This window comes from Chlamydotis macqueenii, chromosome 9 (assembly GCF_036417535.1).
Source record: "Chlamydotis macqueenii isolate bChlMac1 chromosome 9, bChlMac1.mat, whole genome shotgun sequence".
Classification (NCBI taxonomy): Eukaryota; Metazoa; Chordata; class Aves; order Otidiformes; family Otididae; genus Chlamydotis; species Chlamydotis macqueenii.
Genome location: NC_141564.1, coordinates 17,275,254 through 17,294,623, shown reverse-complemented (window position 1 = coordinate 17,294,623; position 19,370 = coordinate 17,275,254). Strand labels below are relative to the sequence as shown.

Below are 19,370 nucleotides of genomic sequence, written 5' to 3'. Positions count from 1 at the left end.
GACAGCACAGGGGTAGCGTTTCGTGGTCCTGGGCAGGAAGGAGGCTGGCAGCAGGGAAGATGATATTGTAAATACCTGAACACTTTTTTTCTCAAGGCCACAGTACAAGGCATTTCTTGCCTTTACATCTGAAAGCTGCAGCTCTAAATGAGAAGGAAAAGAAATACATTAATCTCTGTCAGTGTGGACAAAGTTTCTTAAGCTCCTTAGCTGCTGAAGGTGCAAAGACTTTAAACCTCTAAAACTCAGTGCTCGGCTGTCTTCTGGAGCTAGGAAGCTGGCAGGCAGCACAGAAAATCATGTTCTAGGGAAAAAGCCCCAGAAGGGAGCTATGGGGACAGCAAGAGCCCACGGAGTGACAGATGTGTGGCTCTGGTTGCAAAGAAGGTCCTCAGACCCAAGGTCCAATGTAGCATGATTCCCCTACAGACCCCTGCAGACGCATGAAAGGAACTGGGAGGGAAAGAGCGGCAGGTAGGTAGGTTGCCACGGCCGGGATCTAACTGAGGCAAGAATTCAAAATTACACAGCCCCAAAGAGACACATATATATACCGACACTGACAAAAATCTTAAACTTTCAAGACCGTGTGCTACGTCTGTAATTTGTCTCAAGGTTTTCTGTGTGACCCAGATACGTAATATGCAAGTTATTTAAAAAAAATAAGATATATACTTCATCATGTTGAGTTATAGAGATTCCTGCTTCTAAAATTACTGCTAAAAGATAAAAACAAGATAGGCAAGCAGGTGCTGCACTCACAGTGTCATAAAAATTCAGTAGCGACATTCAAACAGGAAACATCCCCCTTACCACAGAGTGGCCAGTCCAACAGTGCCACGTCTTACTGGAGCCATCCTATGACATTGTAGGGGTTTCCCTGGCCAACCAGTATTTCTGCTGTTATAAAGATATGCCCATGAATGGCTTCAGCAGAGAGATGTTCATAGTTTTGGGGAATAAATCCTAATTATACAGATGCTATGGGGGAGATCAATATCATTCCAAAGGGGAAACTGAGGTAGGCAGGGAGAGCACCAGCTGAAGGCCACCATGGCCAGTGGTAAAGCAGGATGGGAGATTCTCCTCCCAATGATTTTTTCAATACCAACATGAAGCAGCAGAGCACATCACTCTGAAAAATGGTAGGGTGGAAGTAAGCAAAAAAAAGTAATCACTGTTCCATCAGGAGTGACGCCAAGGTACAGTCTCTCAAACATAATGCAATGTATAGAAAGAGGGCTCACATCCCTTGGAAAAACAAGCACAGCAGTCATCCATGCCCAGCCACCCTCTCCCTTAAGACTGTGGGATGATCATTTCCTTTGCTCACATATTTATTTGGAATCTGATAATTCATTGCCCCTTGTTTCCTGCTGGAGTTTGTCTTCCATTGTTCAGGATTTACATTACTCAACAGGAAATCAGTGAGAGGTCCAGTGATTAGAAAGGTGTGTTTCCCATACAGACCCACCCTTGCTTGCTCTCTCAGGGCTGGAAGTTGGACCCAGCGCACAACTGCATCCATGGGAACTCGGGGAGCAAAGGGATTCATCTCCTATTAAAAGCTACAGATTGCTTTGTCCGGCTGTACGCCACTGGTCATGTCCACACACCCGTCCCTCACGTACTGTTTGTACTCAGGCCTTACAGTAACTGCTTTCTCCATGCACCAGGGAGGGTGTAGTTTATCAAAATACAACTCTCAAGGCAGTACTCGAAAAGAGCAAGTGCATTGAAAGTGTTCGTTGAACTAAAACACACTTCATTCTAAGACCATTACTTTTGCTTTGACACTCTCACCAGGAGAGAGAGAGATTCTGTGCAGCACAAAGCGCCACGTGGGAGATATCATTCAGTTTATCACATTGGTTAGGAACCAGGCTGAGTAGGAATCAGCCCTCTCTGGTGCCCTTAGCAGCGGCTTTTAACCCCGATCTCACAAATGATGCTCCAATACATTCTCTTTAACAGCTCCTCTGTAAAAGCACAGAGCAAACCAAAACACCACTAATCTACATGGTATCACTGGAACAGGATGCTTCCCTGGCCAAATCCTCCCATTGCAAATGTCACAACTGTTTTAAAATGTACTTTCTCTGTGGTTAGTTTGATAACAGGTACTCAGCACATACAGACCCAGCACTACACTGTAAGTGTGACTTCTGTAATGCAGCTGGTGACCTGTTTGGGCTGCAGCTCCCAGTCACCCGTGGACTGTTGTTCCAATGCAGACATCTCCAAGGCTTCCCACTTAGCTCATCAAGTGCAAAGACTGGGTTTCTTTGTTTCTCTAGCGTTCAGAGTGTGCTTGGGAACAAATGTCCAGCTTATGAGCCATTGTCCAGTAAACCTCAGATGGAAGCCTTTGCTCCAAAAGAGGTTTAACCAAACGCTGTAGGACTTCAAAGAGAGAGTCTGATTTCAAAAAATTATTCCAATATTATTTTAAGAATTATTATTTCCTTTGAGCAAGGAGAGATCTTGAGGAAATGCCCTTGCTTCAGGCTCACTTAAGTGTGCCTAATGAATCCTCTAAGTCCTCCTACAACATATGTAGGCAAGACAGCCTCAGACACCACAGTTCCTACACCACAAAGTTTATTCTAAAGTGTAACTCAAATCTCCTCTACTGAAATTCAAGATACAGATGTCTCATCCTGCCCCCCTTTGACATGGGGAACAGCACATTGCCTTCTCACAGAAGCTTCGTCAGACTAAGCCACATGCTCTGTCAGGGAAGGTCACAGATTACAGACACTCATTGCTCTTATTGCTCTGCAATGATTTCTCTAAAATTAGACTTTCCTGCAACTGGAAACAACACTACAACACTGAGTAAAATAGAAGGGATACAATATACCCCTTACACACAATAGTTCTGTTTACACATCTCAGTACACTAGCTTCTTTCTCAGCAATATCCTTACGTTGACTCATGCTCATTTTGCAAAATGAAACAATAGAGCTTCCTTATATCAAGAGATTATTTTGTCTCCTGCTCAGGAAGGCCACCGAGTTCTACAAATTACTGGAACCTCCTATCCACAAAACCTGTTAGAAGCCACCTCAGAGCAGCTGAACTTCAAATGCAAAAGTATTTTTGCTGTGGTAATCTAAAATATCTGGATCTACTTGTTAAGTAGAAATGACATACCAGAAGTGATACAAGATCATTTAAATCGTCCCAGACAGAAAACCTCCTCACCAGCATTTCTTTTTCTGAAACACACCCAACACATAAATATTAGCTTAGATAACATTTAGTCATTTTCTCTGCCCAGAGAACTGCTACGAAAGCTGTGGAAAATGTGAGTATTGCAAGCACAGAAGTAAATGTAGAGGATGAGCCTTTCACAGTGAAATGTGCACGAAGGATATCTGAGCTGCTTGATAATGAATGACAACGTTGTGATTTGTTTCACTGTATGAGTGAGTTACCCAGTCCACTAGGGTTTCAGGATTTTGAAAAATGTTGGAAGATGGACCACTCCTTAAAAAACAGGAACTTTTTTCTTTTGATCCTACTTTACTTAGTGCTTTTGGTACATAATTTGACACTGCTTGTAAGAAGACATTGGCACACAAATCTGCCTTTCTGTTCCAGCCTTGACTTTCCCCTTTGAGTTTTTAGACTGCTCAGGAAATCCTTAGAGAGTACAACACGAAATTGCTACAGTGGAGTGGGAGCTCCTTACAGGGGCTGGACTCTTACTCACCTGGTCCAAGCGCAGAGCACCGTCGACGAAGCGCTGTTTGCGGAGGTGCTGGGCAATTCGATGCAGATTTAACACAGCTTGCTGGATCTCAGATATTGAGTGTTGAGGGGAGACAGGGGGAAATTCTTCAGGTGAGAACACCTTCTCAGGCCTCTCAATCATACTCTGCGCATGGTCATAGCTTAGCTTCACGCAGGAGCAGATGACTGTCCGCCCAAACCATTCATCAAGGATCTGCAAAATTGGAAAGCGTAGATAGATTTGAGGACCTATTCTTGTGGTGCACAAAAGCTCAGGAAGTTGTAGAAATACTGAAAGAAATGACAACACACACCTCATCACTGACTGCGATCTTCAAGTGAAGATTTTCTCATACTGAGGCCACCAGGTGGTCTTTTGCCCATATAGATTCTCTAGTGTCTAGTAATGTGTATATGCATAATAAAGTCTTCCTATTACATAAGAACTGCTCAGACCTTTCTCTTCTATGTGATTTCCCTCTTTCATAGAACTCATGAGAGCTACAGCCCACCTGGGAGTTGAAATAATCCAGCTGACTCAAAGGTTACTAGGTGCAGGGGTGGCAACAGGCCACATGCACATGCAAAAAAGGATCTTGTCTCTAAAACACAGCAGATTGCATTCCATCACTTCAATTAAACTGTGGCCAGCAGGGACTGAGGGGCTGGCCCTAAAATACTCCGGTTTTAGGAGTATTGCAAGAACCTCAATGTCTGACTAGCACTTGTGAAAGTGCCTGAGAAGGACTTTGGTGGGTCTGAAGGAAGATGACCAGTCACTGACCCCATGTGTGTCTGATCAGGCCTATAGTCCTAAGTTCAAACTCAAGGCAGGAATCTTTCTAAGTATCTGAATTATTTTGGAATCTAGAGGAAAATGATCTCTAATTCATCTATAAAATTCTTTTATTTTAAAACAATTAAACCAGAAGCACCTCCCATTTTAAACTCCATAATAAAATACCAACGTAGAGGTAGCAATTCAGAATTATTTCTTAAAGCAGAAAGGAAAAAAGTCTATTTTGGGGTGACATATGTAAGAGTCCAAAAGCTCAAGTCCGTGAGAAAGGACGGGACAAAGGGCAGAAGGCTCTTCAGAAAAGTCAAGAGCATTGGCATGAGGGCTCTGGAGGGGGATGCAGTCTGTGATAAACTATTAAAGGCACAAGTGCTCAGAGAGTCGTAATTCTGCCTTAGCTACAAGTGCCACCTTACCCCTTTGTCAGCACAACAGGACAAGGTAAATCCTAGAAGTGGCGGTGTCTGGGGAGAAGAGCAAGCTCTTTCTAAGACAGACTCATCAAGGACATCGCTTCAGAAAGGCAAACCTTCTTCTTAACAGGAAAGGATTGATCCTCAAGATATCTTTGCTGTTTCCCTCCCCTGTGCCGCACAGAACATATGTGCAGAATAACTCTGCAGCTCAGAGCTCTGAAAGTCACAGGGCATTTAAGCTCATTTCTAATTCAAAAGTATCCTAATAGTGGAGATGCAGCAAGTGATGTCTTGCAATGTAAAGTGCTCTGAGCCTCGGCTCATGGTTATTCTGTGTGCCCCTTTCTCTATGCCAAGGAGAAAGAAAGGAAGACAAAGTCACAAAGCTGGACCGAGAGATGCTGTGACAGTGCTGGCAGCACCTGCTCTGTGCTCTGCTGCATCCCCTTAAATGTGTTTCACCTTCTTGTGGTGATGGAGGATCCATATGTGGTGGGTCAGTGACATCTAATAAAAACTGTTGGACCCAAAAAAACCTCTTGATATTGAGCAAGCAATCTCCAGTGTGGAAAAGGCTGCACTGCTCTTTTACACTTCCAGCAAGTTGAAGACTATTAGCTGGCTGGCAATAGAGATCCTTCAGACTTCAGCAGGACATGGATGGTACTCAGGCACCAAAAAGGTGATGTTCCTTGTTGAGATGATCTGGGAGCAAGGCTGAGCAGCCTTCATTTGAGTCAAACACTTCTACAGACCCTCCAGTTGTAATAGGCAGCTCTTTCAACTTGCTGTTCAAATGTTTTCAGACATTAATTCTATTTCCCTGCTAGACACTCCATCTCTAGCTATTAATTTCTGCAACAGAGGTCATTACCAATTCTGGCCCTTGCTGCTATATTATGCCACACTAAACAGCTCGTGTTTGGAAAGCACTCTTACTTTGCTTTATAAAGTAAGTGAGTCAATTCCATCACGTACATCCGTGTTGAAGAGAGTTAAGGCCTGGGCACAAACCAGAAGGGTAATTATGAAGACAAGCACTTTCCCCAGACTTTGGGTTAGCACTGAATGCCACCTCTGAGGCTACATGGTGCTTTCTGCCACTGGCTTCCAAGAGCTCCTCTGTCCCTTGCAGGAGGCAATGGACCAGATTTCCACTTTGCTGTCTGAACTTGAAGCTTTCAACAAAAACTCATTTTTCTGCTTGCTTAGAAGAGGTCAAACATTTCAGAGCTCCACTCACTTCCTTGTAAGACAAGAGATGCAGCATATTAGGCCCTTAGAATATAACCAGAACATCAAATCTCAGGCAGGCTACATTCAGAGCAAAGCATCAGGACAAGCAGCACATTACTAGCAGATATGAAACTTCTTTTATTTCTCTGTTTCCTCAATTTCTTTTTCTGTTCTTGGTCTCTCAAAAGCAACCAAGAGCACTCAATTTCCATTCCTGCAATGGATCTAACAGGTGTAAACTGTACAGTAACAACCCCAACAGATCTCTTATTAATGTACTCAACAAACATCTTCTCATTAAGGTTGCCTGGATGCATTAAATACATGTCACACAGGCAAGGAATGGAGTTTTGGATGTCTCTTGCTCCATATAGTCCAGTAATCCCTGTGTTTAGCGAGCAGAGCTGTCAGACTTAGCCTTGCTGTGGCAGGCTAACTTAACTCCACCTACCATCCAAGTATTTCCTGAAAATGCCCTCTGTCTCTGCCTTCAGCAGCCATCCAAGTAGACTTAGGGTAACTACAGCCTTGTGTCCCTGGTTTGGAAACCCCACCAGAGGAACGGGCAAGTTCTGCTTCTGCAAGGAAAGCCACTCAAGGCTGGCTGGCCCAAGTAGCAGTGGCTGATGGATGGGCAAAGCAATGCAGAGGAGCAGCACTTGGGGGTTGTGAGCTGGGACTGGTAGATTGCAACAAGTAGCCCACAAGACAGGTCGACAGGGTCTCCCCCATCACAGCAAACCTAGTGCACCCAGTCCCCAGGCAGAGTACTAGTATCCGAGATATGTCTAGGGTTATGTTAAAGCTTTTGAGAAAAAGCTGTAGTCCTCAGCACATGATGTGATGCCTGTCAGCGTGGCTCAGCTGAAACCCTCCCATTAGCACAGTCCCTGCTGGTACGTGTCTCTTTGAGGGTGTGACATGGCTGAGCACTTTCTCCACACAAGGCAGCGTCCACAGCACGTTCTGGCTGATGACAAGTTTTGAGGCGGGAAGACACATTGTTTGTATAGGTTGTTCCACATTGAAGTAATTTGTCTTCCTCACCGGTGGAGGAACCAGCAGGGCCACGCTTCAAACACCAACAGGCAATAACTTAAAAAGGAGAGTTGCATCGTCTGTTTTCAAATATCTTTCTGTTGACTGCATCCGAACTAGAACGTGCTACGTTGTTCCTATAAACGCCCAGCTCTGCTTCTGAAGAAAGCACAGATGCAACAATACGGTTAACGCCTCTGCCCTTGGAAAGTCATCTCAGATACATCAAGCCACACTACCCCACTGGAGTCCATGGAGCTGTGTGTAGCACTGCTCAGGCAACATTTTGTTACACTCATGGAAAACTAGAAGATAACTCCAGAGCCCAAAAGCTACAGAAACAAGAAGGTGCCTGTCTTCCAGAAAGGGCTGAGCCTGGTATTATTTTTCTAAAAGAAACAAGAACTAAAAACCCCAACAACTTATCAATAGTCACATTCAACTGAGGAATCCGCGTGGCTTTTCCTTGGGAGATGCATTAGCTCTAGACTTATTTGCTTTGGAACAGCAACAGTGGGAGCTCAGAGCAGCTCTTGCCTCTAGCAGTGCTCTCGGGGTCTGCTGTGCAAGCTCAAGGTCACAATACTGCTGCGACCATGCAGTGCAACAAAGTGCTCTTCAGCCCCATGCATCCCTTCACTGAGGAATATCCTATCCTCAATATCATTGCTCTCACGGCTCTCCACCACCGGCTGAGGTTCAAAGGCCGCGCTGGGGTCTTTGACTCACCTCCCTTTCACCCAGCAGAGCCTGGAGAGCATATGATGCTGTTTACACTGAGATTAGGCTATAGTAACACCTAGAAATACAGGAGACACATTCTGTCCCAACTCAGAGATAAGCTCTTGGAAGAATGCCCTGCTGGGCAAAAGCCCTACAACCACTTTTTTTTTGTCTTGGAAGGAGTAAATTCTTCTCCAGCCTTCACCTGATATTCAAATCAGGTGACCTTGATTAAGACTACAGTCCTGAAAGGCCTCCTAGGAGAAACCAGTTTGCCGAGATGGCCGTAGGCAGTCTGCTTTCCAAGGGGCAGAGTGGTCATGGCCCAGACCACTGCTCCTCCAGGGCCCAGCTCCCTGAGCAGGCAGAAGGCAGATGCTGCAGCTCCTCTATTTTCTCACTGGCCAGACAGGGCTGGTCTGAACGCTGTTTGGAAAGCAAAGAATGTATATATTGCAGGGGACAAGAGATAAGATTTAATTAAAAGCTTATTTTAATTAAGACTTCACTATTAGCTGTTCAAAGACCACTCAGAGTCAATAAAAGGCCCACCAAGTAGCTACTGTTAGAAGGCCTCATGAGTAATCATGCTGTCGCTATAGGAAATGGGACACTTTCACAGTGAACAAAATCCCCACCCCATTGCCAGAGCAGGCACTTGCTGGGAAAATACAGATACAGGACTGCAGCTACATTTTGCTAAAGCACAAAACAAGATTCAGTATCCTTTAGAGCAGCACGGACAATAATAAGGAAGTAAAGTTAATCTTTGTGCAAAATTACCAAATTGGCACAAGAAATACTTTCCACAGAGAGAGGCGTGCATGAGCACAACACTGGTTAAAAAAAATAATTCAGAGTACAAAAAGTGTACTTTGCATAGATCAGAGAGTCCTCTGGTCGTGGCAGCCTTTAGTCCTCCTTTATTAGTGAGTGGACCCTGTGATCACCAAAGAGAAGATTGTTAGGGTCAGTAAGAGTGTGGGAGGGGAACAGAGAGAGAAATGAAGACCCAGGGAGAGCTGGCAGGCAGGTGAAGGCAATTCGCTGCACTGATAGGACAGCCTCCACAACTGCTCCCTGGAAATGACACATGCAGCGGATGTGCAGGAGCTGTGCCCTTGCTGAAGAGCTATCGTGCTTTATTTGGATCGATGTAATTTGCAGCTCTGAAGAAGAATGAAATAGTCTGCTTACCAGAGAAGCCACAGAGGGATACTGCCCTCATCCAATGCATTGCACAACTGCCTGTGAGTACAAGGCAGAGTTGGAGTTGGGGGGATCATCTTGTCCCACCCAAAGCATTAGACTAGAATTGCTGATGGCGGTAAGACATTAAATGGATGAGTGACCTGGCAAGGAGCAGGAAATCCTCCGTTCCTGAGATTCATACAACTATTCTTCCCTTCCCCATCATCATGTTGTGAGATTATTCCAGTTGGAAGTTCCATGATATCTCATCGGTAAAACAAGATACAGGGACAGTCCTACATCCTCCAGTATTGTTCACCGACAAATGCTTTGCTATCCACCTGGGTGTTAAGGGATGGCATTTTTACCACTCTGTTTGCAAAAGCAGGGGCTGGCCACTAATAGAGGACTGATTAGCAGGATGAGTGCTTGCTGCTTGAGGTACCTTGCCTTCTGGAGTCACCTTCCACATCACAGAGAATGTCAGTCTATCTCGCATGGGATTGAGACTGCATAACTCCTCACAGAGCAGCTTGGGAAGCATCGGGATCACCTGGAAGAGAAGAGAGCCTTGGTGAGATACAGGCTTTTAGTAGAGACGTGTCTGCAGTGAAGCTTCCCTGACCAAGTGGTGAGAGATAAGCTCCACAATGCATAAAAGGAGAAAATGCGTTAAACCTTCAGGATCACATTCTATGTGGCAGGAGTGGCTATGTCATAGCTCCTGGACGCATCACCCATGCCAGAGCTACATCAGATGGTGAACAGCGTGTCAGCACAGAATAAGTAACCCAAATCCTCTGAAATGAGAGGAAGTCAGACCCTACTGAGGCCACCAACACTCACATCATCCCTGTCCCTCAAAGAGACCAGAGGGAGCTGTCAGTATCCCACCTGGGAATCATTCCCAGTGCTCCCCTCTGAGGTACGGGGTAAGCACCCTGGAGCACCCTGCATCCTCAATTATGCAAACACCTCACTCTGCAGCTTTCAAGGTCACAAAGTTTGCTCTATTTGCCACTTCTTTCCCACTGCCATTTTGACACTGGGAAAAATGAGGAAGACTCAGCACCTCAGGAAACGATGTTGAAGAAACATGGTCTGGCAGGCAGGAGCCGAAGAGCTTGGATCTGGGAACTGTGTTTCCTGCCTTGCCACTGAGGACTGCATAACCAGGCAAGTAACGCAAGTCTGCTCCCTGCAAAGCATACACGAAACTTCTCCCAAGCATCACAGAAGCGGCGCATGGCTTTAATGAAGACTGAGCCATGCTTTGTAGCACAGGTAAGAAGGTGTAGATGTTGGTGAGAAAAACAAAAGTACCTGTTTTATGACTATCGAACATGGATTTTGCAAACAGAGGGAAAACAATTATTATTTTACTATACTCAACTCTGTTTGAACAAAATGTCAGCCAACAGAAATTTCTGGCAGGGATTTTTTAACCTGTGTCCTAATTCCTTACAACTAATCAATATTTCTTCTACTGAACACGGAATTACCAAACCACAAACTACTCACCTGACCACAGCAACAAAGTGAAAGATTTGGAGCATATTCACACTAAAGCAAACCTGAGCACCTTCTAGTGTTTCTACCATCCCTGAGTTATTTGCCGGGTGAAGTCTGCAGTAAAGATAACATTTAGCAGCTGTTTAACGAAGCAAACCTAATTATTAGAGTTTTACATTCTTATTTCCCTTCTCATTATTTACCTTAGTGAAGAAGTAGTAACTGCCCTCAAAGAACCACCACATTATTCCTCTTGTTTATTCTGAGTGGCAATGTGGGCTGGTGCATTCCAGAAAAACACAGAGCAAAGTGCTCTACTTGGTTACCATAAAATATTTTAGCAATTTCAATTAGTTTTTGTTTTGAATGCTCTGTGTGCCACCCTGTAAATATGGGACTAGCAGGAAGCTGACTGGCATGCAAACCCCAGCTCCTTCAAACTGTGACACTAATTTGGTGATTTCAGGGGTAACTTTTTCTACCTGGATGCCAGGGGATAACTGTTCTTCAAACCAGTAAGAAAAAAGTCTCAGGTGTCCATTTTCCCCTCAAGTGCACACACTTCGTATTTACCTTTTGCTTTGAAGGAAAGACTCTTAAAATATTTAATCACATTTGTGGTTTGGCACCAGATGACGGCTATAAATCCATCCTAATTGCAGTGCATATTAATGCCAAAAGGTTAACTGTACAGTCTGTGACTGTCAAGGAGTCACTCGCAACATGAATCAGCAGCACTGGTTCAGCTGGAAGGGCACAAGGGCACAGATTATGATAAGCTGTTTCCCGCAACACAAAGGCCCTAAACTCTGTTATTCCAGTTGTGAACAGTACACTAACAATACTGGTACGTTCATAACTCACAGATCCCGTACGTGAGCTCTGCCATGCTGCCTGGAAGGACCCACACCACAAGGTTATAAATTTAGCATGAGCGCTGCCAACCCATACCAGAAAGGAGAGGAAAGAGGTTTATAGACTATCGGAAATCCCCGCCTGCCCAACATCACTCATGACCACTGTGAGACCCTGAAGTTCAGGTCACAGTGAACAAAGTGCTAGTAATTTAATAAAAGCTCCCATGCCCTTTTCCACCCTAATTAAAAGCTGCAGTGACTAGCTCTCCCCTCTCTCCCCCCGCTCTCTGATTGATTATCTGATAATGGTCTGCACTTATTGAATATTTCTGTGCCTTAGCCCATCCTCTTTCCCTTCACAGCTCCTGAAGCAATAACAGTCTGCTAGAAAAATGCCTACATGAAACATGAAATCCTATCCACAATGAATAGCCAGAACAAAACAATAAGATGCTTGTTTTAAGTGTACTTGAGCAGGATTAATATCCAATTCAAGAGGCTATAATTCTATGGAAGGGCTTTCAATGATGTGAAACACAAGCAGAGCTTTAACTCAGATCATAATTACGGCACTAAACACTCACCAAGCAATTAGCTGCAACAAACCCACTGTTAAACAGGGAAGCATCAACCCACATTGCCATTCTTTTATGGGAGAGAAACTTAGGCAAAGCAACTTAACCCAAGCCATAAAGGAAGTCTCACAGGAGAGCAAGAATTCAAACAACCTTTCCCTGGGCTCAGCAAATGCATATGTAACGTAAGACAATGTGACCTTGCATAGAAGGTGTTTCATTTTTATCTACCTTACTGAATTAAAAGAAGAAACCTGTTTTCAACACCACGACAGTCCTGGCTAACTGCCTCCCTCTGCTTTAACACCACGATTCCCCTTCACACTCTACACAGAGAATAAACCAACTGTTACAAAGCACAGAAGTTGAAGTTATAAATGCACATGTCCTTTTTCCTTAACATGACACGGTCACAGGCTGAAAGGATTCTTAGTAGTTGCAAGGCCAGCATTTAACAGACAAAGATGTCAAAATTATGTCACACTTGGAGAGCGAGATGTTTCAGGAGTTATCGCAGGGGCTGCCCAGAAGGAACTTTCACAACAGGATTATCTCCATCTCTTTCTGAGGGAGACGCAGGATGAGAGGAGATTTCCCTAAGTACGTTTTTAATGCCCAGATTTGCAAAATATCCATGTTGCATAGCATCAGCTCAAATAATCCAGAGGTTGCCCGGCATCTTTTAAATGCTTTGCCCTTCCCGTGACTGTCTGCCAAGAGACAGCGGCATCTGCCAGCTGCCCTGCCGAGCGCCACGGCATGCAGAAATCCAGCTCGCTGAAACGCTGCCGTGGGATATCACCTCCAGTGTGAAGCAGTTTCCTTAGCAAATTGCTAAAGATGTGCCTGTGTTGGAAATCACATTATTCAGCTTGATTTTACTGCAGGTGGAAATAAAATCACCTGGGCTTATACAGGGATCATAAAGCTGGAACAGGGGGGAGTATAAAAGTAGTTCAATCTAGAAATGTGGTTCGAGAGACCTAGCAGGCCTAGGGGGAAAAACTTTCACAATGAAAAAAAGGACCTATGGCCCCCAGAAAAATTCTTCTAATGAACGTATCATAGAAACTAGGGCTGAAGAAAGGCCTCGGTGGTGAGAGCTTCTCTGGTTTTCCTCCCCCTCTATCAGTCAGACTAATAAAAGACATCATCTCTCTCCTCAAGCCCAGCAGGACCCAAGAGATACTGGAAAGGGCACTTCTTTGAGTGAAAGGCTGATATCCGCAATGCTCACAGCTCTGGGTCTGCATTTCAAATCAAATCACAGACAGAGGATTTCTCTCCCTGTTTCCAAGTCCTAGATGTGAAATCTCCAGCGCCATCGTATGCGGCTCGAGACTCAGCTCAATCCAGCACTGCCTGACAGCCTCCCCCCGCCACGCTATCGGCTTTCCCCTCAGGCAGCCATGTGTATCGGCACAACGAAGCGGTGGGCAGCAAAGGAAAACGGGAGTAACAGAAGGAACTGCTGGGGCTGAGGGGTCTCCTACACATCGTCGTCCTGGGTTTATAAAACACATGCATCTGTAACTATGGCTGGCCACACTGCCTAGCGGCTGGCTCCTCTGCGTGGTGGATTCGCTTTGGACACGGGAAGATCTAACCTCCTGCCTGCAAGAGCCCTTGGCTTGGTTTGTTTTGCCTCTTCGGCTAATAAAGTGCTTCCAGGAATCAAATGCGAGTTTCCAGCCTCGGACTCATTCCTAAGGAGCTGGGCAGTGTGAGGGAGCACATGCATACTGGGATGATAAAACTCCTCATTCCCTTTAAAATCAGAACCATCTGCTGCAGCCAGGACCGACTCACTGGCCAGGTTCAGAGCGGGTTAGCCAGGGCGGCTCTCGTCAATGGACTCGCTGTCGCAGCTTTTCAGGGAACGGACAGGGAAAATGGATCGGTCAAAGGGAAAAGGGAGCAAACTCTGGTTAAGAAAAATTCCTTATTTTCAGAAAGTCACACAGTTTTGCTCCCTTCAAACAACAGCTGGTGCCCAGCTTTGCCTGCCTGCTCAGGCTTGGTTCAGTTGGTTACGACCAACGCTGACTCCCATGGTGACCCCTTCTCCCACCGCTGGCCTCATGGGGAGGGATTGTATTAATCGAGAGTTTCCATCAGCTGCTCTCCCCAGAGCTGGGAGGAGGACGCCAAAGTCCAACAATGGGGTGGGCTCAGCAAGCCTCTTGCTTACACACTGAAAGACACTCAAAGGAAATAGGCAATTTGTTTATGAGCCAAGTTTTCTGCTCAAGACTTGTATCAACACTTCCATGAATTCAGATTTCGAGCAACTCTTTGTTACTCAGCCTGAGATTATCAAAATATCAACACCCTGACAACCTCCTGGTGTCAAAAGTGAATGTCTCGAAGTCCCTGGACTCAATGTGAAGATAGGCTTACAGTTCCGATCTTTGATCTCCAGTATAAAATAGGACCAATAAAATATTATAAGGATTTATGGCTGACCTCTCACTCGAGCTGCTTCACACCTAAAATAACACTATAAGATGTGCCAAAAAAGAGGAAATTGTTTAGGTTTTCTTGCTTCTTAAAACCTGATACACTCTTATTTCAAAAACTTTTTACTTTTATTAAATAGACTGCTAGCAATTACACAATAACTCCCCTTCTGGATACATGGTTCAGGAAAATTAAATATGTGGCTTTATTTAACTTCTTGTGAGGATTAGCATGGTGCTAACCGCTAGCAGAGTCATAGCTGTCTTAGGAAACAGTTCCATCAAAGGAAAACATATTTTCTACAAGAGTCATGCTACCATCTTGTTTCAGACAGCCTGGCTGCTTTCCTTTGCCCATCCCCTCTTGCCTTTTCATCTCTTGCAATTAAAATATTGACCATTTCATAATCTAACCTACTTTGCACTCTTAAAATGTATTTTCTGCAGGGCAGAAGTGTGGGTAAAACACTAAACCTGACTGCTGGGCAAAGACAGTTGAAGAGCAATTGAAGACTACGGGCAATAGACAACTTACGCTGGCGTCGCACATGACTGACTGGTAGTGCTGGGGGGAAAAAGCGCTTTGAAAGAAAATTCGATTAGCTTTTGAGTTCAACTAGATTTTTATGCAAAATGTTTCCTTTCTATATAAAATCTTCCTTCTCCTTTGAAAAAAAAATCACATACCTTCAAACCACAGTATTTTGACTTGGAAATAATGCCACAACATCCTCCTGGACTACAGCTTTGCTGCCCTGCAGTGACATTCTCCCTGAGCCAGCCCACATCTCCCATAGCGAGCTATGGCCGTTGAGTCATCCATCAGAGGGGGAAGCAGAGCACCACAGAATCCAAGGGCTTATCACTGGAGAAACTGTAGGATTGGGAAGGCTTTGATGCCACAACTGCTGTTTCCACGAGATACGCATTGCTTCCCACTCCTGGAGAACAGTAAGTCACTGGTAACTGGTGTCTTCCAGCACGGCCATTCCTCGGTCCCACACTGCAGCACCTCTGTGCTGTTGGGCTCGCTACCACCGACCCAGCTTGGGCACTTCTGCATTGCTATCGTGGTTACTCCACGCAACCCATACCCACAGACACCTAAAATCCACCGGACTCACTGAGACTCCCTGAAGCTATGCCTTGCTATTTCTACCCAAGGAAAGTTAAGGAACAGCTACTACAGGTTAACAGCTTGACATCAAACCACTAATTAGATTTCAATAGTGTAAAATAAATCATTTTATCATCTGGAACGAGCCACAGGAACAAGTATAATTACAAGAACCTCCCCAGATAGCAACCTTGAGAACATCCAGGAAGGGAGGGGAAGAATCACTCCTAATCCTAAGTAGCAAGTAGGATGCATTTATTTATTATACAAAAGATGCCCTGTCATCCAGGAAAGGGCTGTGGAGACAAAGACTTCAGCCTGACTGAATGGGAGTGTGGGGAGAGGCAAAATAACCTGCTCCTATGAGACTGCCTCAACGCTCCTCTTCGTGCAGCTGATGCCTCAAGCTGACACAGGATGCTAACAGCCAAGCTTCCCAGCTTCCCTCCCGCCCAGTGCTGGCGGTATCTGATGAGGTAGGAAAAGTTCCTGCACACTGAACTGAAAATGAGACAGGAACAGACAAAACTTGGATGTTTCCTTTCCAACCATGTTAAACTTGAACCTGTTTATTTGTAAAGTACAGAAGTCAACTTTAAACTTGACTTTAACGTTTGATTCTGTTACACTCCAATTTGTACAATTTCAAATATCTTTTTGCTGCATGATGAAAAGACATAACTTCTCCAGTATTTTGGATACCTGATAAAAGAAAAGTCTGAAATACTGATGTACCTGAAGATGTGACACTGCTTAGGGTGTTTTACACCCTACTCTGTTGTGCGTCCGCTTCTGGGAAGGATCAGCTAGTACTGCTGCACTGAAGACAAAGCAAAACTCTCCACCACCACCACCACACCTGCAAATTTCAAGCTCCCAACAGCAAAGCAGATGAGCCAAGTTGGGTCTACCAGACTTATCTCAGGCTAGCACAGTGCAAATGTCGCTATGCAGCTCCAGGCCCTGAACCAGCTCCAGATCAGCTGAGTCCCGTTCACACAGAGCAGCTCCTGAGCTGGCAAGCCCTGGCACACCCGGGTCTCTGCCCGCAGACACAGGGTCACAAACCGCTGCTTCACCTCATGCTCTTTCCGTAAGCTCCAAGGTAGTCAGCAGCTATGTCAGCTCTTGTGTTTACATCAGTTTACTAATTTTTGTAGCTTTGCTGGCAATAACAGCCAGATTTTGATTGTGGGCATCTGAAAATGAACCTTTAAAATGAGTTTACGGTAAATAGAAGATGTAGTTGTCAGATGAAAAAAAGAAAAGTTGTCCTTACCTTTTGCACTAGATACACACTAGTTGCTCTTTCGCTCGCTACTTTATCCAGTGCTGTTTCTTCCAGTACAAAGTAGCTTACATCTGCGATGTGAACACCTACTTCGAAGTTCCCTGAAATTGCACAAGGAAGTCAGTAGGCTGCAGGTAGAAATGAACTGCTGACATATTTAACTCTGACCCCTCTTCCCCCTCTCCCAGTGCTACCATAACCTTCTTGCCTTATGCCTAGATCTTACAGAAATTATAGTTCTTTCCACCTGTTCCATCTGAGATGAAAACTGGTCTCTCAGGGCACTACTGAATTCACAGCCACTGTGGCTACAACACATGAGTGAATACACATAGGAGTGAATCCTCCAACACAGCAGTGGATGTGTGAAAACCCTTAAAAACCACGTGGATAAGTCGTTCCAACTAGGACCCTGTAACAGTGAGCCCAGTCCTCATCCCTTTGCTGTCAGACAACACTAAGCAAGAAATATGGGACCCCACCTTACAACCACATAGGCAATGTAGGACACTGTCTCCCAGATATGGAGCAGCAGGTCACACATGCGTCTGGGTTCTCATAGCTGCACTTGTTTCCACCTCACCCTAATTGAGCCCAAATTGCTGCTGGCAACCTGGGAAGTCTTCAATGACTTTGGATCAGGCTATGTAGAAGTGCAGCTTTCCACATGCAGAATATTCCAACTGTTATCCTGCCTTCCTTTCAGATTAGGCTTTTTTATCCTTTAATTAGAGTCCAGTCTAGAAGTATCTTAATTCAAAACTTAGGCTAGAGGGGAGTACTACTGAGGTTTATCATGAGGTTTTGGCAATAATTTGGATTTGGAAGTAGTGATCATCCTCAGCTTTGGAAGTAATTAGTACCATGGTCCAAGAAATTCTGGTTTGCTAATCCTCAAAGCAGCCTATTGACCTTTGTTTTCTCTGGAAGAACTAGGCTAGATTTGAGGTGCTTATTTGTAGAATAGTTCTAAGTGCAGTAAGTTCCTAATTATAACATTTGGTTCTTTAGAGGAATTCACTAACTTCTTGGTATCTATAAATATTTTTCCTTTCCTTAGTTTTTTTAAAAAGACAACGTAATAAGATACTACACTGGTGACAATCCTGTTTGTTTATACACCTTGCAAAGAGTATTATCAAAGCCTTTCTCTAGAGTGTCATGTTTTTGAAGGATAAATGGTTCATAGCTGCCATCACTACGCAGTACATCTGCCCCGTGCCCTTCTGATGGGTACCGGTGCTAGATTTCAGCAGTGCGAATGGAAATGTATACAGGCAAAGAGGAAGCGTGAGAAGGTTCAGTCTCATGTTAGGAAAGCCACCCAGCCCACTGTGCCCCCACAGCTGAGAGTTCAGATAAGTGAGCACCAACCCACCCCGTGGAACTGTTTGAACTCATCACAATTTTAACTTAACTTCATTAAACCATGTTTGCACAGCCTTTGAGTATGTAAAGTATTATCTTGCTTTTTTAGCTGCTTTTGTGTACTGGACAGAGCACAGATGTAAAGGCAGCAGAATCGCACACGGAAGATGGGAGCGCTGGAGTTTAGGTTTGTCCACACAACCTACAGTCACTGGGAGGTCCTGCAGAGAGGAAATATGATGGCAGCAGGGGGAGAGGGCAATAATCCCGCCACACATCAAGGGACAAAAATCTACCACTCATTAGGAAGCTGGGAGAAAAGGCTGCAAATTAAACGGTTCACTTCAGAAAGCTGCCTACAGCTGTGTTGTGATATTATCACATGCCTTGAAAGCTGCTCCACATGGATTAGGCATCCAAACCCGAAACTACTTAGACAGTAAGTCTTAGACCAACAGTTCAACCAACAGGTTTAATATTACATGCACTTGAAGCCAACGCACTCAGAAGGTAAAAAAATATTGAATACTTTGAAGTCAATATTGTAATGTATTGACCATGCAGGCAAATATTGACGAAAGGAAAAGGAGAGGGGGTCATTACATCATGCCTTTAATCGTACTTTAATTCAATATGTGCACTGTTACATACATGAACTTTTTGTCCTTGGTAGAAAATCGACAAACCAAGATAGACCTCATTGCATGAGATAATAAAACATGGAGTCAGCCAACAAAAACACATTGAGTAGAGTTAAATTTCATTCAGGTTTCCCACCAGAACTTCTAAAAGCCGAGGTCAGCGTGAGCCCCCTGCTTTTGAACTTTTAATGGAAATTCTATCTAAATATTTTCTTACATACATTGACATAATGCAAACTGGCAGCTCTTGGATTTGTCTTGCTCAAGTATGAATCACCCTATCTCCCTCACCCCCAAAAACTCAGACCATGAGAACTTGAAGATACGGCCCAGCAATCAACCAATCTGACTTCTCTCAAATCACTGCTTTTGTATGCATTAGACAAAATATCAGTCTAAGCCTGCGCA

The 19,370-nt window shown here is 44.5% G+C and overlaps 1 protein-coding gene across 2 annotated transcripts in view; it reads right to left on the bottom strand.

The window, feature by feature from the left end:
- The window catches only part of DIS3L2 (DIS3 like 3'-5' exoribonuclease 2), a 191,717-nt gene that overhangs the window by 59,328 nt on the left and 113,019 nt on the right, over positions 1 to 19,370 (bottom strand). For both annotated transcript variants that reach the window (XM_086754853.1, XM_086754854.1), the window contains exons 12-14: positions 16,942 to 17,054; positions 9,588 to 9,695; positions 3,720 to 3,953 (exon numbers count right to left, since the gene is read on the bottom strand). In XM_086754853.1, coding sequence (XP_086610979.1) covers positions 3,720 to 3,953; positions 9,588 to 9,695; positions 16,942 to 17,054 — 455 coding nt within the window. The remainder of the gene's footprint in view (positions 1 to 3,719; positions 3,954 to 9,587; positions 9,696 to 16,941; positions 17,055 to 19,370) is intronic.